The sequence below is a fragment of the Hetaerina americana genome, unplaced genomic scaffold (genome assembly GCF_022747635.1).
Source record: "Hetaerina americana unplaced genomic scaffold, ioHetAmer1.1.p SCAF_4, whole genome shotgun sequence".
Lineage (NCBI taxonomy): Eukaryota > Metazoa > Arthropoda > Insecta > Odonata > Calopterygidae > Hetaerina > Hetaerina americana.
The window spans coordinates 48,200,304-48,221,207 of NW_027286985.1; the positions used below are offsets into that span (position 1 = coordinate 48,200,304).

Sequence of the window (20,904 nt, forward strand, 5' to 3'; positions counted from 1 at the left end):
TTGACGGAGTTATCCGCCAATATACATTACAATGCAACAATTTCAGATCGTAAAAAACATTTGCCTTGACTGGTCAAGGCAAATGATTTTTACACTGAAATTGTTGCAAACTCAACAACGTGACCCCCTTACTTGTCATGAACCGGTTCTTCTTGGCATCCCTAAATGTGAAGTGAATCAACTGGTGACCAAAAGCATGGGCATGAGAAAGGTGTGTGCGAAGTTTTTGCCGCGAGTGCTCTCAGACTAAAAAAAGGAAACTCGCACGCGGATCTGCCAAGAGCTTCTCGACCATATGAGTGAGGATCCAAATATTTTAGACAATACCCCGCCAGACTTCATCCTCTTCCCCCGCCTCAAATCTGTGCTGAAAGAACGTCACCACGATTCGGTGGAAGCGTTACAACAAGCCGTGACGAAGGAGTTTAGGAGCATTCCGCGAGACTCCATCCAGAGGGCGTATGAGGCGTGGGAAACCCGCTGGCAGCGGTGTGTGGACGCACATGGGTGCTACTTCGAAGACTTATGAGTGAATGTATTAATTCTGGCAATCATTTTTTTTCTAATTGACTCAGCTCTACTACTTTTTGGACAGGCCTTGTATTTCCTACGTCTTTCGAAACACATGAACTACCACCATCTTAGAAAATGTAGCTTTTGAAAAACGAAAATATAAAAGGTGATCTCGTGTACAGGTACGTACATAGGGAAGGAAGCATAGTAAAAGCAAGTAAACTCATGCATGGGAAAAAATCATACAATCATGAGGGTTTTTGCCTCTTAGTTCCCTCTTGAAATGAGGTAATTAAATCTTATCGCCGAATGACCACTTCAATGAGAGTAATAAACCACCATGTCACTGGAAAATAATCAAAGCGGATACCATAAAGCGCTCTTTGCCGAGTTACTTGGGCCTAAATCATCAAGTGATCAATCTCAAATTTTGCTCTTTAAACGTGTATAACTTTTTTTAGGAAAACAGAAATGTAGATGGTGACAAAAATATCCATTAATACAGTTCAACCTCTTCTAAGTAAAAATTTCATTTGTTCGATCCAAATTGTAGTGAAGAGAGGGAGAATTAAAATTCAGGCGAAGTAGGAGGTCGTTTATGGCTGTAGAATTTAGAGCAGAGATGTATTCAAAATGTTCGTTCCTCAAAGGGTTATTATTGTTCCTATCAAATGATATTAGTGGGGTACCACTAAACACTAACCTAGTTAAAAAATTCGACTGCCGGTTTAAGTGCAAGGGAAATGACTTTCCAAGTAGGTTTTCGCCTTTCATCAATCCTGAGTGATGGCACTACTTATTGGAAACTCCACCTTCCTAATCAGTGGAATCCTAGCAATAATACGATCTCAGTAAATCCATACTCGTGGTATTAAGGCATTCAACTCATAGCTAAAAGTCAAATTTGATTTACAAGCTTATGCAAGGAATTAACATTTTAGAATACATCCAAAAACTATATTTTTAGGGGAATCAATCTTAATAATTTAGAATTTCACTGTGCAGTTATGAATTCTAGTACCCCAATAATCTTATTCAATTTCCCTGACTCTCCGGTCTACCGTATTTTTCAGATTCTAAGGGAAAAACGTCAGATATTCGGCTGGATCCCGGGGGAGGAGATATATCATCCATTTCCATATTATATCTCGTGCGAGGTTCTACTCGACCTTTTCAGGCTTTTAGTCTAAGAGTGCAGTGCAATCAATAAGAGAAATGGCGAAGAGAAATATACTATGCTACATTGAACGGGAAAATAAATTGATCGAAGGACACGCATACTGCACTTTAAGTAATCCTAGGAGTATTCGAGCCGCATACCTTGTTCACTCTCTGAGATTACTAATATTCAAAGTTGTGGTAGCAGTTCATAGATAGATAGTGCGACTCGAGACTACGAGAGATCACAGAGTTTACCACAGAACGACTTCACATAGACGATAGATGAACACGCAATGGACCAGAGATTTTTGCACACGAAAATCTGACATTGCTATTTTCCCCTGGGTCCCTTAAATGCTCTATCGCGTGCAACGTCCTGCTGCACTCCAGGGATTTGCCTCACTCCATGCATGAGATTAAATGACTAAGCACGCAAATTAAAAATAAGGACATGACCACTCTCAACAATGGCCCAGAGCCCGAGCAAAAGAGAGCCGAATAGTCACACTCGAGGGAAAACAATCACATTGCTCACTTAACAACGAAGTTCTAAATTAAGGTTTTAATTGAAAAATGAACTGCTACAGATAATTTATTCGCTTATGGCGACTAGCGGCAGTGTCAATTTGACATTCCAGTACTCTGAAGTACTAAAGACTTAGCGAATGGACCAAAATAACACAATTAGATTGCACTGATTTTAGGAATGTGCACAGGTAAGCAACATAAATGTATCATAAATTATTCACTAATTACAAAATTGTGCCAACAAAATTATTTGATAAATTCGTGTACTATGATCCCATCATCAAAATGTATTTGAAGAATTTTCTAAAGATTTATGATTATTTTAAGATTTTTCCATAATTTCGGAACTTCCAAAAATTTCGATTAATTTCCCTCGATTTACCATAATTGAAATATTTCCCAGGCTTCCAGGCACACTGTTGTGATTATAGTGAGGGCAACAACTTCAATTACACTTGAAATTAAAGACGTATCGTTGTTACGGCTATGTCATAAAATGTTTACCGATTTCATTTCAGTAGCGTCTAATGCCGAAACTCATGTTAATTGCCTGATTATTTTCTTACTTGCAATCAATTCCACTTGGACATGTTAATGAAATGTCTCAGGGAACCAGCAGCTTAAAGACGGGTTCAAGGATAGGGCAATAACGCTATTGAAAACTGAGGTAAAAAATTCAGGAATTTTGGAAATTCTTCTGATGCGTGTAGGCATTACCTAAAGGTACAGGTACCTGAATGTCAAAGAAAATTTCATCACAGGCAAAAAATGGTTTAGCCGTATTGCGCTATATAGTCACTGAGGTAGAACTAAATGTGAATATTATATGGCGAAACTAGGAAAAGTTTGCAATTAAATGCTGGAATATATAAAATAGATATTAGTTAATAAATTAACGACGTGACGTTATTTGGTCATTATTATTCAGTGGTCTAACGCTAGAGAGGTTTTGAATGGATAAAGACTGAACATCGCTACTTCTCTTAATGTCGCCTAGCGAGGCATAACCTAACATCCCGCACTACAAAAGATGTTCTTCAATTCCACTAACATTCTATCTCCATTAATTCCTCCAACCATTCATTTTCCTACCCCTACCTTGCTTGCCTTACGCACTTCCTTCTGTCATAGTCTTCAACATTTCATCGCCAATGAAAATGCTCCGGATCCACCTTTACTGGCTACTGTGGGCCAGAAGAGAGGGTTTTTGGGAGGGCTTTCTCCCATAAAACCCTTTCTTCTCGCCCACTTTGCCTAGTATATCGTAGTTTGTTTCCTAATTTTACTGTTTTCATCCTTCGCTGCACCCATTTTTGGTTATACATAAGAGATTTGGGGAGTACGACCCAGTGCGTGAAGACTAAGGAAAACTAGTCCCTCATTCCTCACCTCATTTTATTGGAGATTCTTCGGAATCACAACTACTAGCAAATAATAGAGTATAAGGGAGAGCAAAAAATTATTACGCCAAAGCCAATTAGTACGAAATTTTATAATAAAGCCATGTGAGGGGAACTACATGAGTGAGACGAGATTTTGCTTCCGATTTTCTGTTGCCAGGTGAAAGGAATTAAAAAGGGCGAATATTTCAGATTCGTAAATAATGTTAATATCATCTCCATTTGAGCTGGTGATAAGGCCAAATCACGCATCATATTTTTTATAAGACCTAGATACAGCAGTTTCTTATCTATAAAAATAAAAAGTAGATTTTAGTCAGAGACTAGTCTACTGAGATCATTTTTGTGTTTTACCAGGTACTCCCTTTGTATTTCAGCACAACCCTCGCATTTATTGATATACTGCATACTTAATTGGTATAAATAACATATACCAACTGAAGTGAGATCATTCGGTGAAAATATAGCATAGTTACATTAATCATGATAAGTAAAGCATTGAATTCAAAGGATCACAGGTGTGTTTCTCGGAAGAAGTATGAATTATACCATGTTTGCTTTACACAAAAATCTTTCCTATAATTTTAATAGAATTTGCCTCGAAATAATTTGACAAAATATGTATATTTAAATGAAATTATTGACTTTGTAATTTCACACACTTAAATTTCAATTCATTTCAATATGTTATACAAATTCCATAAGTTGCGCCGGAGATAACAAATATGTATACGTTGGGACGCCCTAATTCAAGAGTAGAACTTGAACTTTACAGTCAAACACGAAATTTATAAATAAAGTTGCTTAAACAAATGTAAATATCATCGTATAGGGGCCGCCTTACTCTTCGAGAGCACCAGTTTCAAATCTTGTGATCCTCCCTTCGACGACTAGATAAAATGAAAACATGATGTGGAAGTATAATTTCAATATGAATAGGAAATGGGCCTACCTTTAAGAGGAAATCCTGGGAAAATTTCTACCGATCTATTAACTATAACTGAATGGAACTTTTGCCGAATTTTTTAGATGTTATCAGTAGCAAGTAATCAAAATCTTGGAAAATGAAAACTTTGTGAGTTCTATTACCAATTAGTATTCTTTTCACAATTCATCATGAAGTTCCAAAACATTGAACCAAATACCATATAATTCCAGTAATCTACTCTTCCGTGAAACAATAAAGCAGTGTTTTAGCTGATAAGGATTCGATGAATACGAAAACTGTAATTTCTAGGACAACCTTTCTCTGGTGTACACTCATTGCTTGATTCCTCTTACAATGCATGCATTTTAACATCAAAGATATCACATTCGGATCCTTGAATTTCTTTCCGAAACAAGAAGTATTCCAGGTTTAGGAATTTTGTAATAGGATTTTCTTATCTAACCCACGATTAGTTATTCATTTATTTCCATTATTATTTATAAGGTAGGATTTAATTTTCAATAATATTACTCACTTTTTAGATTTGTTAACTAAGCAATAAAAACATTAATTAGTCAATAAACATTAATTAATCACAATCATTTTAATTGATTCAATAGAGCATTCAAACACTAAAATGAAATCCGATACAGTTTTTTGGGTTATGGTTTCACGGGTCATATTATTATTATTAGGTAATCTACCGGTTAAGGTAAGTTTTTGGATGGACATAATTGCTAATTAAATAATTTGTGATCCCTAGCAAAACACAACATCCTACTCTACATCAGGTCTCTCTTCATCTCTGAGTACTTTCTTCCTCCCTTCATCCCGTCCAACATCCCTATCCTGTTCCTTCCCTTTCCTCTTTTGCCCAACATTCTCCCCTCGATTACAGTCTTCAACATCCCGCTGCCGGTCAATACCCCCTCCATCCACTTTTCCTGCCTCCATAGGATTTCTCCCAACAAACCCTTCTCTTCGCCCATCATACCAAGTGCTTCCTCATTTGTTTTCTTCTCTGTTCATTTCACCTTCTCCATTCTTCTCCACACCCACATTTCAATAGCCTGCAGTCAACGTCTATCCGCCTGCTTCAATGACCACGTTTCCGCGCCGTAAATAGCTACGATCCATATCAACGTTTTTACGAGTCTTTTCTTAACATCCTTAATCAAAGTCCCCGTCATCAACTCCCTCCTCCTCGTAAAAGCTTCCTTTCCTGTGCAATTCTTCTCTTTACGTCCTTACTACTTTGATCGTGTTGGACCAATGCACTTCTGAGATATAATAACTACTCTAGTTTTTGCCCTCCTATTTCAACCTTTAGCTTAGCCTTTTTGTTTCTGGTAAATCGCATAACCTTTGTTTTATTTATATTGAGTCTCATTTCATATCTGTTGCACTGAATTTCCAATTCACTCAGCAATACTTGCAACCCCTTGGCTGACTGACAAATTAAAGCTTGATCATCAGCAAACTTAACTGATTTTATGAATTCCCGGCTGACTTTCATTTTTATCCCCAGTTCTTCTGATGCCTCTTTAATCATTTCCTCTGCATACAAGTTGAACAGCAACGGTGATAATGGGCAACCCTGCCTTACACCCCTTCCTAACACTGCTCATTCTGACTCCCCGTTTCCCACCCGCACCTGAGCAGTCTGAGACATGTACAGGTTGCGGATAAGCCTCCTTTCCCTCCAATCTATTCCTACTTTCTGCAATATACTCATTAGTTTTTCCCAATTCACTCTATCAAACGCTTTTTCGAAATCTACGAAACAGGCAAATACCTCCTGGTTGTGTTCTATATTCCTCTCGATTAATAATCTCATTACTGCAATAGCATCACGCCAAATTTTTTCCATGATGGTTTTCAAGCTCACTTTATACTCATAAAGTAAGGCAGAATAAAATTAAATTGACACTGGAGAAAAACAAAAACTCATCGATTTTGTATCCATTTTCCGTGAAATATAATGTTGAGTGGCAACGCTTAAAAAAAGAACAATAGAGATATTGAACGATTCATTTCTCACCCAACTAGCTCATTTACTCGAATCTGACACATTCCTGATAATCATTGACAAAAGCTGAAGTCAAAGGAATATTTATATCGATTTTCTATTTTTTCGACTTGAAAACCCCAAGGGCTGCATTATATATATTTTTGTTGATTTTTAAATATCGAAGAATATTTGCTTAATCCTATAGACACACAGCGTGTAAAAATAATGATAAATTATATCAATAACATATTAAAGACAGGATTGAGAATGAAGAAACTTATGCTCTTAACGGACAGATATTGTCACTACCTGCAACATTTCCTGGGCGTAGGAAAGTTTCCTAAGGGATCGCAGTCCGAAAAGCGCCTTCCTCCAGCTGTTAACGGCTGGTGAACGTCCCATTTCAGAAGAGAATAGATTCACAGCAGCACAATGCCGTCCCGGTGCTCTTCCCCTTCCCGAACGAAGCGGAGGAAACGGAAACCTCTTCAGTTTTGCCTTCCTCTGGAGAGGGGGCAAAGCGTCGTTAAATAGATTCCACGAGTCCTCTCCCGTGGAGAGTGGCCGAGTTACCATTCCTAGGCCTTCCGCACTGTCCCGCAGAGAACGTTCACCGAATATATCGCGGAGTAAGAGCGAGAGAAAGAGAGGGGGGAATCGGATGGGGGCGAATGAGGAGGGAGGGCAGATATGAGGGTTAACGGAGGGGCTAGAGGGGATGTGAGAGTGGGGGAGTTCGCTCTCTAGAAGTCTCAACCTTCGAGTCAGAGGCCTAGATCGGGTGAAATAAGGGGGATGCTAGGGGTAACGAGGAGGCGGAGAAGACCTTGGAAAATATTGAAAATTACTGTCTTATGAACCTTCCCCTAATCTTTTCGATTCCTCTCAGTCCAGATGTCGATGAAATGGGGTGAAAGGTCGAAAAAGGAAGCATGGAGGGACTCAGATTATTGGAATGAGTTACGAAGGCGTGCAAATACGGAGACTAGAATCAATATTATTAAACTCCTCTTTTAAAATTGCATGGCAAGTTCTTCATTTATTCATTCTTCGCAATACGATGTTGAAGATAATATTTAATAACCGGCATTATTTACATCGAAGTTCAGTTATAATGATTTTCATTTCCGCCATGAAAATTTGGAAAATAGATTTTCAATCTCAAAAGAAAAACGTAATGACTTAAAGAAATAAAATAAGTGATAATAGAAGGATATTCATTTTTAAAAGTGTACAAAATAATCCATGATGAAACAATAAGAGTTGATTCATTTGTAAATTAAACTTATCTTTATTTACGATTCTGAAAAGTACAAATCGTGCAGCGAAGAAAACTGAAGGAAATGCTTTGGGTAAAAATGAACGTTTAACCTGAACCATGATTCATGATTTCAAATTTTCCTGTTTATGCCTCAGATATTCCTGTAGAAAACGACTAAAAATTATCAATTATACTATAACTGACTAAAATAAAATTTCCATAATATGGACATCGAATATCAATAACATACAGGTATTCACTGCATAGATGAAGACATACGTGTACTTAACGGTTCATTTGAACACCATTTTCCACAGTGAATCATACTCCTTGAATTACCTATATCTCTTTTAGCGATTCCATGATTATACTTTTTCTACAATTCCGATTTTATTTGTGTTTACCGTACATTGCCATAATAGCCCCTCTACGACATTGCACATTTCCATAATTCCGAAAAATTACGCAAATACTTTAAACTACTGTTATTTTTGGGTTGAACTGAATGACCTTGGTACCTTGTTGCAGACATAAGGGCAGTGGCCCCGAAGAGTAGTTAAATGGGTAGAAACCGGGGGAACACTTCGATCATACCCATAGTAATTTTTAATACGAGGGAGAAACCCTCAGTGTTGTCCCAAACTACTTCTGAAAAGTTTTTTAATAAAATGCAATTTTGAACGATGAATTGTGATTTTTTATGTTCACATCTATTTCACACAATATTGAAAAACAGTACGTATCATCAAATACTGCTCAATCAATCAATTTTCATCAGCCACTGTCTCCGATTAAAAATTATCTAGAAGCCATCTGCGAGCTGTTTTGAAAAGTGAAGCGCACACATTGAGTTGTGTATTATCTTATCACAAAAAGGAGACCGAATAATAAACTTACTATTGGCTGTTCTGTATTGCGCTTCAGTTTTAGATATTATATCATCATCGATTCTAAATTATTTACACGATAAATGTTGTCTATGCATGAGATGAATTCGCTGTGATACGCAATTTTTATCTGCTACGGCGAATTGAAATATATGGATAACGATGGCTTTCCAACGTCATTTCTTAAAAAAATGATTGTCTCCGTCGTAAATTTATGAAATTTGCATAACATATTGAAATGACATGAAATTATTTACTTTGTTATGCCACACACTTTATTTGAAAACACAACCCAAGTTTCGACGTTGAACGTCATCATCATAACTTGATGATGACGTTCAATGTCGAAACCGTGGTCGTGTTTTTAAATAAAGTGTGTGGCATTACAAAGTAAATAATTTCATTTAATTTCAATGTGTCATTTCTTAGGTTTCATCCAACTAAAAAAGAATTAATAAACATTACCGTGATATTTTCATGCCTGGAAGTAAACAATGGTGTGATATATTTCCATCAAAATTAAGAGAAATAAAACTACGATCATGAACGATTGACATTTTCACATTGATTTTCAAGGGTCACTTAATTGATTTGAAATTATTTTTATGGTTCTGTACGATAGGAAATCTTAAAAATTTGGCGAATCCTGATTTACGAGATCCGATTCGAGGAAATATATTTCGTTTATTTAGCTGAGATTATGAAAATTCTACTGCATGTATTCTTTGATATCAGAGGTTATATTTGATGCATTTGTAAAAACGCATCATACAATCAATGGAATTCCTTGATTCAACGATAGAAGGGAAATCACAATTCGTTGAAATGAATTCCATGGTGCCATTATTTTCTATCTTGTCTACACAAGAATGTGTCCATCCCAATTTTAACTTGACGTGTAGAATACCAAATAATAAAAATTATTTTCTGTAATGTAACTATCTTTCACGTCGATAAAGGGGAAAATTTGTGGTGCTCGCCTGCACTTCAAATTGAGGCAACGAGGGTGGGATGAGGCCAATATTTTTAGAAAAATTGATTAAGGAAATATAAGAAAAAAATGATCTCCCCCTATTTGTTTCGTGTGGCTACTTCCCGGCAAAACAAACCTATTACTGGTGAAGCATATGTTTCAGGATACTTATATTCAAACACCTTATTAGGAGGGCAAAGAACAGCAGCACAGACAAATCTGATGATCTTAGGCAGCGAAGGGGATGACAACGAAAACAGCAGCCTTCGGGATTTAACAAAAATAGTACACTGTCGTTTTAAGGTACCATAATTTTTATTAAAATTGTAATTTGAAATAGTGAATAGAATAATACTTATATTAATCTAGTGCACATTTAAAGAAAAGCCAAGTCATATACAGGTAAGCTCAGAACATAAGGACGATGCAGCAAATAAGAATCTATTGACGTTCAATCTTCCATAAAAAAAAGCCTGAGAGACTTTTTTTTATTTTAATATAGGAATGAAATTTTTGACAAAGATCAAAGTGTCAAGTTCCAAACATGTTCAAAATGAAATTAGAGGCAAACAACCCATATAAAGAATACATTCAAGGGAATCATACAGCAGAACCATAAATGGTGTGTAATTTAAGGAGGATCGATGATCAGAGATGTGCTAAAAACTGTTTGTTTGCATGTTCCTATATCCAATAGAAGAAGACGGTACCCTGGATTAATTTTGAAACAACAAATGAAGAAGATAATGAAATAAATAGGGTTCAAAGAATGCCTGAAAAACATTATTTCAGATTTTCTTTTTATAGAAACGAAAATTGAAAGTTCTAAGATGGGAAGTGGGGATGATTGTTGGGGCACCAAACATTGATAATAGAAGAAAAGACTGAGTTTGGGGGTACAATTACTGGGATAAAACGAATGTACAGCCCATTCACATGGAAAAGTACCTTGTCACTCATGTTGGAAGGAGCTACAGGTACCTGTATATACAGCTCCCCTCCTGACTTGTCCATGGTAGTGATTTTTTTAACAGGAATCCTGATGTATCTCCAATAATATCCCAGATACTCACTGCAGATAGCAGTAAAAGCAACTCAGTTAAGCCTCGCAAGGTGGTGCATGTTTTCCTTTGGTTGATGGAATTACTTTTTGAGGAATAGGGAATCCATTTAAAATATCCTATTGTGGCACTAATAGTCTTTGGAAGGATCATTTCTTTGGAGAAAATTTGCACATCTAATATATTTTCCACCACTAACCATTATGTTGAAACATTTGAGATAGTGAACACCAGGAATGCCAGCAACCTAAGCACCCAGTAGATCTAGGAAAGATATCCCGCAACTTTATCTAGATCTTAATCTTTAGATAGAATCTTAGTACATATTGGGATGGGCAAGGAAATGCAACTGCAGGTTTTCCAGATTAATTTGAGGGCTCAGTCAACTATTATTACAAGCACAATATTACTAACAAGTTTTTTATTACTTGTACAATCACACCTAGATGTTTAAGTTTGGCTACATTAGAGATGATAGCTTTTGTAAAATAAATTCACGGTAATACGAGGTCTGTCCAATAAATAGGCGAACTGAGGCCATAAAACCTTTATTTTGCAAAATTTAGTCTCCATCGATTTTGTACACTTCAAAATACCCTCCATTCGTTGCTATGCACCTATTCCACCTTCTTTTCTACTGTTTAAAGCACCCTTGGAAGTCCTGGGCAGTTAGTCTTTTTAGTTTTCTCATAGTTTCTTGCTTTATTGTGTCCTCATCTTCCCAGTTGTGTCCCCTCATCACATTTTTGTATTTTGGGAATAGGAAAAAGTCACAGGGGGCGAGATCTGGCAAATAATGAGGACAATCAAGGATGGTGATTGAATTTTTTGACAGAAACTGGTGAACAATCAATGTTGAATGTGCTGGTGCATTGTCATGGTGAAGGATCCATCCATCATGTTCAGTTAACACAAGGTGCACTGTTGATTTCCTAAATTCAGTTCATCAGCCATCAATCGGACAGCTTTTCAATAATCAGTAAGGGCATGGGACCGCACACAATCAATGTTGTCGTCAACACAGGTGGTTGAAGGTCGTCCCAGCCTTGCATCATCCGTGGTAATCGTCTTGTTGGCCATCTTTAAAACCCTTAATCCAATTGAAAACGGAAGTTTTCTTCAGAGCATTATCACCGTAAACAGCTGTCAACATTTCAGTAATTTCTTCATATCTTTTACTGCACTTCACCAAAAACTTGATGTTGATTCGTTGCTCCGTGATTTAATCAATTTCCATTTTTGACAAACAGTAAAAACAAGGACAAGAAAAACTAACATAACTGGCACCATATGCACAGCTCGTCGATTCACCAAGCATAGATTGCTAATTGGGGCTCAGGCAACTAGCGCCGCTAGTGGACAGGGCTATAGTCTGCATCATGGCCACCAGATTGGACCACTTTGCGCATTTATTGCACAGACCACATATGTACCCAGTAATTATTGACATAATTTGCTATTATGTAATGCTAATAATATGTATAAAATGGACTTATAATGGAGTACAGTTAGGCATTCAAATGGGCTATCAAAGACACATGAAACTGGTGGAAAAAGTAGAATGGCCGTATCTTGAGTCCACCTTGGAAGAATTAAAAGAAGAAGGCAAAAGGGCATACCTCATAGGCATTAAATTCAAGGCACACTTGGCACTATTATTACTCATTCCATAATATTTGCCATGATAGACAGCTAAAATTATCTGATGAAATTCACTAATTTGGTAAATCTTGATATGGTGGCCTATACCATCTCATTCCTTTATGGGACCACCTAAGTTGAAATTGGGGATTAGATATTTCTATCCAGGGGAATATGTCACAGATGAGAAAAAACTTCCACTCGGTTAATGGACCCTAAACATTTGAAAGAAATATTTGGCTAGTTATTAGTCTAGAATTACATAAATTTTGCTGCTGAGTACAACTGTGTAAACCTTGCAAACAGTACAAAAACAATACAAAAATACTGGAGTCACTAGCATGTGCCAAAATACTTTTAACAACAAAATTAAATATGAAAATACATGCATTATCAAAAAATAAGAGTAGGATTGTGGTTGACGGTAAATTGAGCCTGGATATTCTAGTGTTAACAGGTGTATTTCTGTGTGGTGGAAAAGTTACACAAAATATTGGCATAAGCTGTATATGAAGAGTGTAGAATACTTACAAAGCCTGCCTGGAATTTAACAGAGTGTAATATTTAGCGCAACAAGAAAGGAGCAAGATTTGGGGTAAATTTTTTTTGATGAAAATTATTCATAAAAATTTGCATACTATACTTCATGGACACTAAGCATAATGTACATAGGGAAAGAGGTCTCATAAAAACCATCATTTTCTAACCTCCCTATCACATATAATAATGACATAAAACTATATTTTAATTTGAAATTGCAATAATAATTATTCAATATATGCTAAATAACTAACAGTTATCTGAATGTTTCATGAATATAGAAAAGATTTCAAAGGAAGAGTGACAACAAAAATAATGGAGTCAGTAAATCTAGAACGATAAAAAGCCTCGAGCATGGGCTATAATTAGCCATAAGGTCATTCTGCTTGCCAGGAGAACCAACTTTCACTCCCCATAATGACCTTTTACTTTATTTCTATGGCAAAAGTATAATTTCTGCAGAAAAACACAGTAACATTAAAGATATTGTACAAACAAGTACCTTAGTGTTTTCATCACTTTGCTTCACATGAATAAAGTGTTGCAAATAATTCAAACAGGTGACATTTTTGATATTCAATATGAAATAAAAAGTCTTAAATAAGAGTATTACTGATTTTACAGCTCTACTTAGAAATTGTGTACAGTTGCCGTGGATTCCATTTCATGGCAGTCAATAAAAAAATAACAATAGCCTATAAAAATAGATGGCATTGTCAATGAATATGCTAAATAATATTATTTCTGGAAAGAAATTGATGGTTTCCGGCGTAACTTTATGGAATTGATTTATTTTGGAAATGAAAAATAGTAACTTTGTGATTTCTGGAAAAGTCATAGGCGAAGTTAGTTCTTCAAAAATGAGTTATATTTTTTAAGAATCCTTTAGTTTTCATATATTTAACTATGCTGGTCATTTTTCTCAAATGATTTCATCACTTTTATTGTTGTTCTCCTTCCATTATTCCAAATTAAGGAAAACATAAATTAAATGAATTTTCTGAAAAGCTGTGGTTTTTGATTTGAATAAGTATCTGCCTTAATGGCAACCAGGTTGGAATTCAGAATCACAGCAAACCTGGTGAGTTCTATCTTAGAGCTGTAAGAGATATACATACATGCATTCTATAGGAATTCATGCGAGTGAACCTTCCTTATATTCTTCCATGGTAGTTCCTAATAATAGGAAATGTTAGAATGCTTCGAGTAAAATGAGAAGGAAACCTTAATAAAAACCAAATCCTTGATTTTATTTCTTAATTTTATTATAGTTTTGAATTAGCATTTATAATTAGCTGTTCATTTGATGTGAAAATCAATCTTTAAATATCAGTTTATCAGTCTCTCCCATGTGCATTAATTTTCTCTTTTAATTCTTATATCTTCTTTCTTGAATTATTTTATGAATGATCACTGAACACAATGATTAACATTAAATATTATTATTACAATGGTTAATTGTGATTTTAATGCATCAGTTACTTAGATTTTTCTAAGCTTGTGAGCAAATAAGTAATATAACTAAAAAATTTCACTTTTAAGTGATATTTCTTTTTTTGTTTTGACCTCATAGCTGATTGAGCTGGCCCAGTTATCTAAAGTGTGTCCCTGAATTAAAAGGAAGGAGATTGGTGTGTCCCCATAAAAATTCACTGCAAATATAAAGGAGATAACATGCAAAAACTTCATCAAATATTAAAATGAAATCCCCTCCCACCAAAACACCAGGGAGGAATGCATGACGATATGGGCCAGAGAGACTCATATTAGTAAATAAAATATTAGTGCAATTTTGATGCCCATAATTTTTTCATTCTCTATTTTATTGTTTCTTGAGAGCCCTTAAGGACATAAATTGAATTAAGTAATTCTCTTTATTAATTTCTTCTCATTTACAAATGACACCAATGCTTCATTGACATTACTAATTATTCATTATGGATTAGCATGTAAGTAATTAAACATTTGTGGTGAACACATAATATAACATTTCCATTTACAAAAAAAAATTTCTTGCATTTCTTTGCCCAATTTTTCACAACTACCCATATTAAAAAATACATATGATGATAAGAAGGAATAAGAAATTAATTTCTCACTTACCCTGAGGATACGGAATGGGCTGTCTTGAAGTAAACAAACTTCTCCATTTGTTTTTTCTTCACTAGAATTGGCATCCTCTTCCTCCTCATTCTCATTGTAAGCAGAGTTAAGTGTGTTTCCTGTCTGATTGCAACTGAATCGATTAGGAATGACTCTTCGAAAACTATGGATGGATATTGCTGTTGGCAGCATATTGGCATGTTCATCCTGTGGTGGAATCCACCTTCCTCGGCCCTTTCTTCCTCCTCCATCACATGATCCTCCCACCTAGTATAGTTGAAGTAAGAAAAAATTTATAGCATAGCAAAAGTTATGAGTTTACTATGAAAGTAGCTAAATACTGTCATAAATGTCAAGGATGGCAGGGAAAGGATTTAAATTGAGAATGAAGGGAAGCCAAATTCTTATTAAGTGAGGTTGTCAGATGATGAAGCAATAGTCAGCCAAGGGATTGAAGTAATTGTTAGTGACATTACATGATAAACCCAAGAAGCATGGTAATATATCTTTTAAATATTCTGTTTTTTAATTGTTATTTTTCATGGTTGCCTTATTGTTATCTGACTGGTGTGCCAAGGTGATTTTTATTAAATAAATGTTTTGTAAAGGTAGTAAGTGTTAGTGGAATGCCAGTCTAAACCCAACTGCCAAGCTACATGAGGTTAGCTCTGGTTTGTAGTCAAGCTCATTATTTTTGGTACTATGTTGCATGTGAAATAACATGTTGTATTCCATTCAGTAGCAGGGATTAGAGTATTGTTTATACCACCCAAAACAAATGGGAGTTCATATCCCACATTGGAAAACGTTCTTGTTGCTAGACTAAGGGCCCATGGCTCATGTAAAAAATATAATGGTGCTCAGTTAATTGTGTGAAAATTATGCATTGTGCCTGATTAAGTGAGTACAAAATACTGCATTGTGAAGTTTTCAGTTAGTGGATATGCAATGTTTATGAGCAAGTAAACGTTTTCTTGTGATAATAGATATGGCTGTCAATCAGAATATATGTTGATTTACAATAGGCCGGAGTTATTATGTATACATTTTGAACATACAATTGCTTTTAACTGACATTTTACACTGTCACAATAATGTTCCCAAATCAGTGTTCAGAGGTTATATTCATTATTTGATCGTCTTGCAAGCAGAGAAAGCTACCATGTTTAGGTGACATCAGTCTAGAACTGGTTGAGAGACTACATAGGTAAGAATATTTTGAGTAATGGGAATTGAGATATGTATATAGATAAAATAATTTGGATAGAAAGAGAGCCAATGATGAAAGTTCAAGTGGTGCAGTGAAAGAGAGGAAGGTACCGGATGAAATTTAGAGGCAAAAACATATTAGATGTCATATTGAGAGTTTTTGGCATACTGAAGGCTGTGAATGAAAGAAGATTCCTTGTTAACCAGGAAAGAGAATGAAAGGTTATTTTGGATAGAATGCAGACAGGCAGAGAGTATAAGAACTGAAGAATGAATTAATACAGGTAAAACACGTTTAAGCAGGAAGAACTTCATGCAATAAGGAATATGTGATACTTTTTACAGACTGTACAAAACCTATCTTTCATGATGTAGAAAATCTATGATGACATTTTAGTGATTCTCTGGAAAATGAATAACCAAAAGAACCTGTTTAAATGTCGGCACTGTTACAGTGTATGTACACTTGCATATATCCACAATACAATGCTATCTCGGGGAATAGATTATCTGTTTTGATATATGCTCTTTTCACCAAGGAATATGGTGTAATATTTATGAATTTTTGTGGGACATTACTACTGAGATTAAACAGCTTAAGATGAAGAGATAAGGTACTTAAAAGGCTGATTGATATACATTGAGGGAACCTCTGAAAAAAATTCGAATATAAAATGTGATGGCACAGTATAGATTTCCCTTTATTAACTGATCAAGATGATGTTCCCTGGGCAGGGATTTCAAGCATACACTTTTGGAAAAGATTTTTTAATCCCTACTTCTGAGGAGAAAAATATGAAATTTTTGGAAATGATGCTAAAGGTAAAAAAAATCAAATAAAAAAGTGCAACATCCCAGATGATTCAGAGTTCCACTCTAGTAGGAGTAGTATTTAGGGGAGGCGACCGACAGCTGAGGTCATTTGCGCCATAGGGGATTGACAGGAAAGGATGAAGGGTGGAGAGAAACCCGGCATCGGCATTAGCCTACTCTTTACGAAAGGCGCCAAGGGGTCCGCAGCTTAATGTCCCATCCGATGGCCCGCGTACCCACTCAAAGTGCCCTCCACAAAGCACCTCAAGTAGGGATCAAGATACCTCTGAAAAATATTCAACACCGCCAGGATTTGAACCCCGGCACACAGGGTGGGAAGCCAGAACGTTAGCCCCCGCACCATCTTGATCCCCCAGTTCCACTCTAAATCACTTAGTAGAATGTCTCCCATGGAGAAGCAAAACAAAATCCATTTCGAAAAACCAGGTTAGTTAGATGATGATAAAATTTGCAGAATAAATTTCTTTCAGCAAGACAATTAAACAACAATGCTTCCTGAGGAAAGTAGGTTCAATGTGACAGGGGTTTATGACAGACACAAATTTACAAAGTTAGCCCCAAATAAATGGTGACATGAATTTTTGCTAGCCCACATAGAACAAGTAATCATATGAGGAGTCCAAAATCTTCTCACAGGTTCTACAGCAGAGTGGGCACTGGCACTAACCCTGGCACTCCCATTGGCAGCCCTGCGGAAGGAGATCAGTGCTTGAAGAATATTCCATGGGCTGGGCATGCCAGATGGGGCACCACCAGGTGCCGGATCCTCCTCCACAGTTTCTGGAAAGACAGTATTACCCATTATTGCCATCTCATCAAAAAAATTGATTTCAGAACAAATCTCAGTTTTTTATGTTTTTTCTCTTTATTAAAAGGTGATGAACAAATACTTCCCCATAATGTGGTTGAATTTTCTTTGGAGTAATTTTCTGTCACTCCAGGACATATTTAAAAAATGGAGAAATGAAGAGTCGAAGTCAGAAATGATATGGCATGTCTCAATAAGATTAATTGAGTAAGGACATCCCCAAAAGGTAAAAAAAACAGCATTTATAAGACACTTATACAAAGTACACTACTGTAAGAGAGTGAACCAAGGAAGTTGACAGAAAAACAAAGGAAACAAACCAAAATAATAGCAACGGATATAATGAGAAGATCATTAAGAATATCATGAAGGATTAGAATTATGATTGAGACAGATAACTTCTTATACATGGGTACATACAACACATGAGTGAAGAAAGACTCCCAAAGCAGAGAATAAAATGGCAGCCTTTAGAATTAGGGATCGATTGAAAAACACTGAAGTTGTACTTAGGAATTAGATAGTTTGGACTTCGGAGAAGAGATCTATTGCAACTAGAAAATCCCACAGCTAAAAATACACGTTTTATATGTTCACGAATTAACTTAAACTCAGGTCATATCTGCTCATTCAGAGTTATCACATTGGAGTTCTTTCCATTTATTTTGCAACCTATTCATACCGATTTACACTCATGATTTGAACTAATTCAAACCCATTCGGAGAGAACTATTTGAGCTTGCTCCAATCAACATTATGCACCTGATGATGCTGAAGTAACGTCAAAACCAAGGTCAAAATAAATCTTAATTAACAGAGGAAAAGTGCAGTATCACTAGGCTCAGTCACATGAAAACCGAACGCCCGCCATAACACACACTCCGCGCGAAAGGTGGCAGCATTGTTGATATGAATCGACACTGCCATTGCTGTGGTAAGAGAACTGCATACGTAGTGACAACTCACAAGCGCACGCAGTTGTTGGGTTCGGTCCTTGTTAGTGCGAGGACTGGTCTAGTGTGTTCGTCCAGCTGTTGTACGCGCAGTAGGCATTAATTGATCGAGGGGCAAGAGATTGACAGAATGTCACCTTGTCTGAGTCATCTGCAGCGGTATCACGAGGAAGAGTATGCATTTCTGTCCGGTACCGTCACGGGACGAAACGTGGTGCCACCATTACGAGCCCGACAGTAAACAGCAAAGCCAACAATGGAAACATCCCAAATCTCCCCCGTGAAAGAAATCCAAGGCTGTTCACACAAGTTCCGTTAAAGTCATGATGACCTTCTTCTTTGACTGCAGGGGCCCTCTGCTTTCCGACTTCCTCGCTCAATCAATCGATGCGCAGCGCTAAGAACACTCTTTGCAGAAACTGCGACGCGCCATCAAGGCATAACACCCCGGAATTCTGTCGGACGGACTCCTGTTGCATGATAATGCTCACCCCCATACTGCCAATCTGACGAAGGCTAAGGTTCGGACGCGGACGAAAGCGATTTGGTTGAGATATACTTCAACATCCTCCGTACAGGCCGGATCTTTCCTCTTGTGATTTTCACATCTTTGGCGACCTAAAGAAAAGCGTTCGTGGACGTGGGTTTCATTCAGACGAGAATGTCCATGAGTGGGCGCAGTTGTGGATCCGTCAGCGACCTACATATTTCAACAAAACTAGAACTGATCGTCTCGTCTACTAGTGGGATAAATGTATCGGCGCTTTTGGTAATTACTTTTGAATAAAACCATTTCACGGTAAGGTTTTAGCGAGTGTTCGATTTTCATTTGACCGCCCCTTATATTTGCTACCAATTGATAACCAAAAAAATATTTTAAGATGTTTGAGTGAATTAAATGGTATGAAAGAGATGAGGTTTTTAATAGAACATTTATGACAAAAAATTACTGAACACATACACATTCGAACAATTGCGAAGGTAAATTGAATCATTAAATTTTTAAAAGAGTATAAGAGAATAATTTTAAATAATTTCGATAAGCAGTGAAGTAATCGTAAATGTGCGAAGAACATCGCCAACGTTTACATGCGTCCGAATACCAAATATGCAATTAGGCTTTGGAAACAATATTGACCCCTCACCTTCCCCATATGGTAGCTAAATGATTTCTCGATTCTTTCCTCAAATGTCTTAGACTTTTAGCAATACGTGATAAATCAGGGAGCATTGATATTGTACAGGCACTACACGAGGCAGGCACTCCTCGTATAGTATTGATTGTGTACACATAAACAAAAGCAAAAGTATCCGAGCGATCTACACGTATACTCCAGACTATTCCTCTCCCTCCTCTTTCGAGTGCCAGGATTGGTAATTAGAGGAGGCGACCGACAGCTGAGGTCATATGCACCATTGGAGATAGGTGGCATAATTCGGGAGGAGTGAGAGAATCTGGGAATGGGAGAAGGGTGTAGAGTAATCTGTCATCGGCATGAGCATACTAAACGGTATTCTACAAATTAACGTCCCATTCGACAGGCGGCGTACTCCGCTAGAAGTGCTCTCCACAAAGCACCCCAAGTAAGGGTGAGGATACCAGTGAAAAATCCTGTCACGTCATAGGTTCGCACCCGGGCCCTTTAGGGATGAGAAGCCACTACATTAGCATTGCATCATCCCATTCCAGATATATTAGTCACTCTATAACATTTCCCGCGACTTGATATACGTCTCATTACTACAAAGAGAGCCGTGCGATTATGAGCGCCTCATTATATCTCACTGCTGAGCGTTTAAACTTCGATTTTCGTCAAAGTGTGTGTATGAGTGGTATTATACCTAATAAACAAAAAGAAGAGATTTCATCATTCAAACTTCATCTTCTGCGATCACAAAGCCTTCCAAACAGACACGCGGCAATACTCAAAGTAGCATCACTCATGGTGTAACTTTAGATGAGTTCTCTGAAGCAACCCGGTACAATGATAATGGTAATCATGAGAATGGCAACAATTTCGTTAATGCAGCCACGGATGTTTATCGAAAGGATTTTAGGATATTTAATAACCTGCCCATCCATGAACATGAAT

The 20,904-nt window shown here is 36.8% G+C and overlaps 1 protein-coding gene across 1 annotated transcript in view; it reads right to left on the minus strand.

The window, feature by feature from the left end:
• Window positions 1-17,852, minus strand: part of TrpA1 (Transient receptor potential cation channel A1) — a 68,707-nt gene extending 50,855 nt beyond the window's left edge. The window contains exons 1-2 of the mRNA XM_071590253.1: window positions 17,685-17,852; window positions 15,008-15,274 (exon numbers count right to left, since the gene is read on the minus strand). Coding sequence (XP_071446354.1) covers window positions 15,008-15,274; window positions 17,685-17,852 — 435 coding nt within the window. The remainder of the gene's footprint in view (window positions 1-15,007; window positions 15,275-17,684) is intronic.
• Window positions 17,853-20,904: the final 3,052 nt, after the last annotated feature.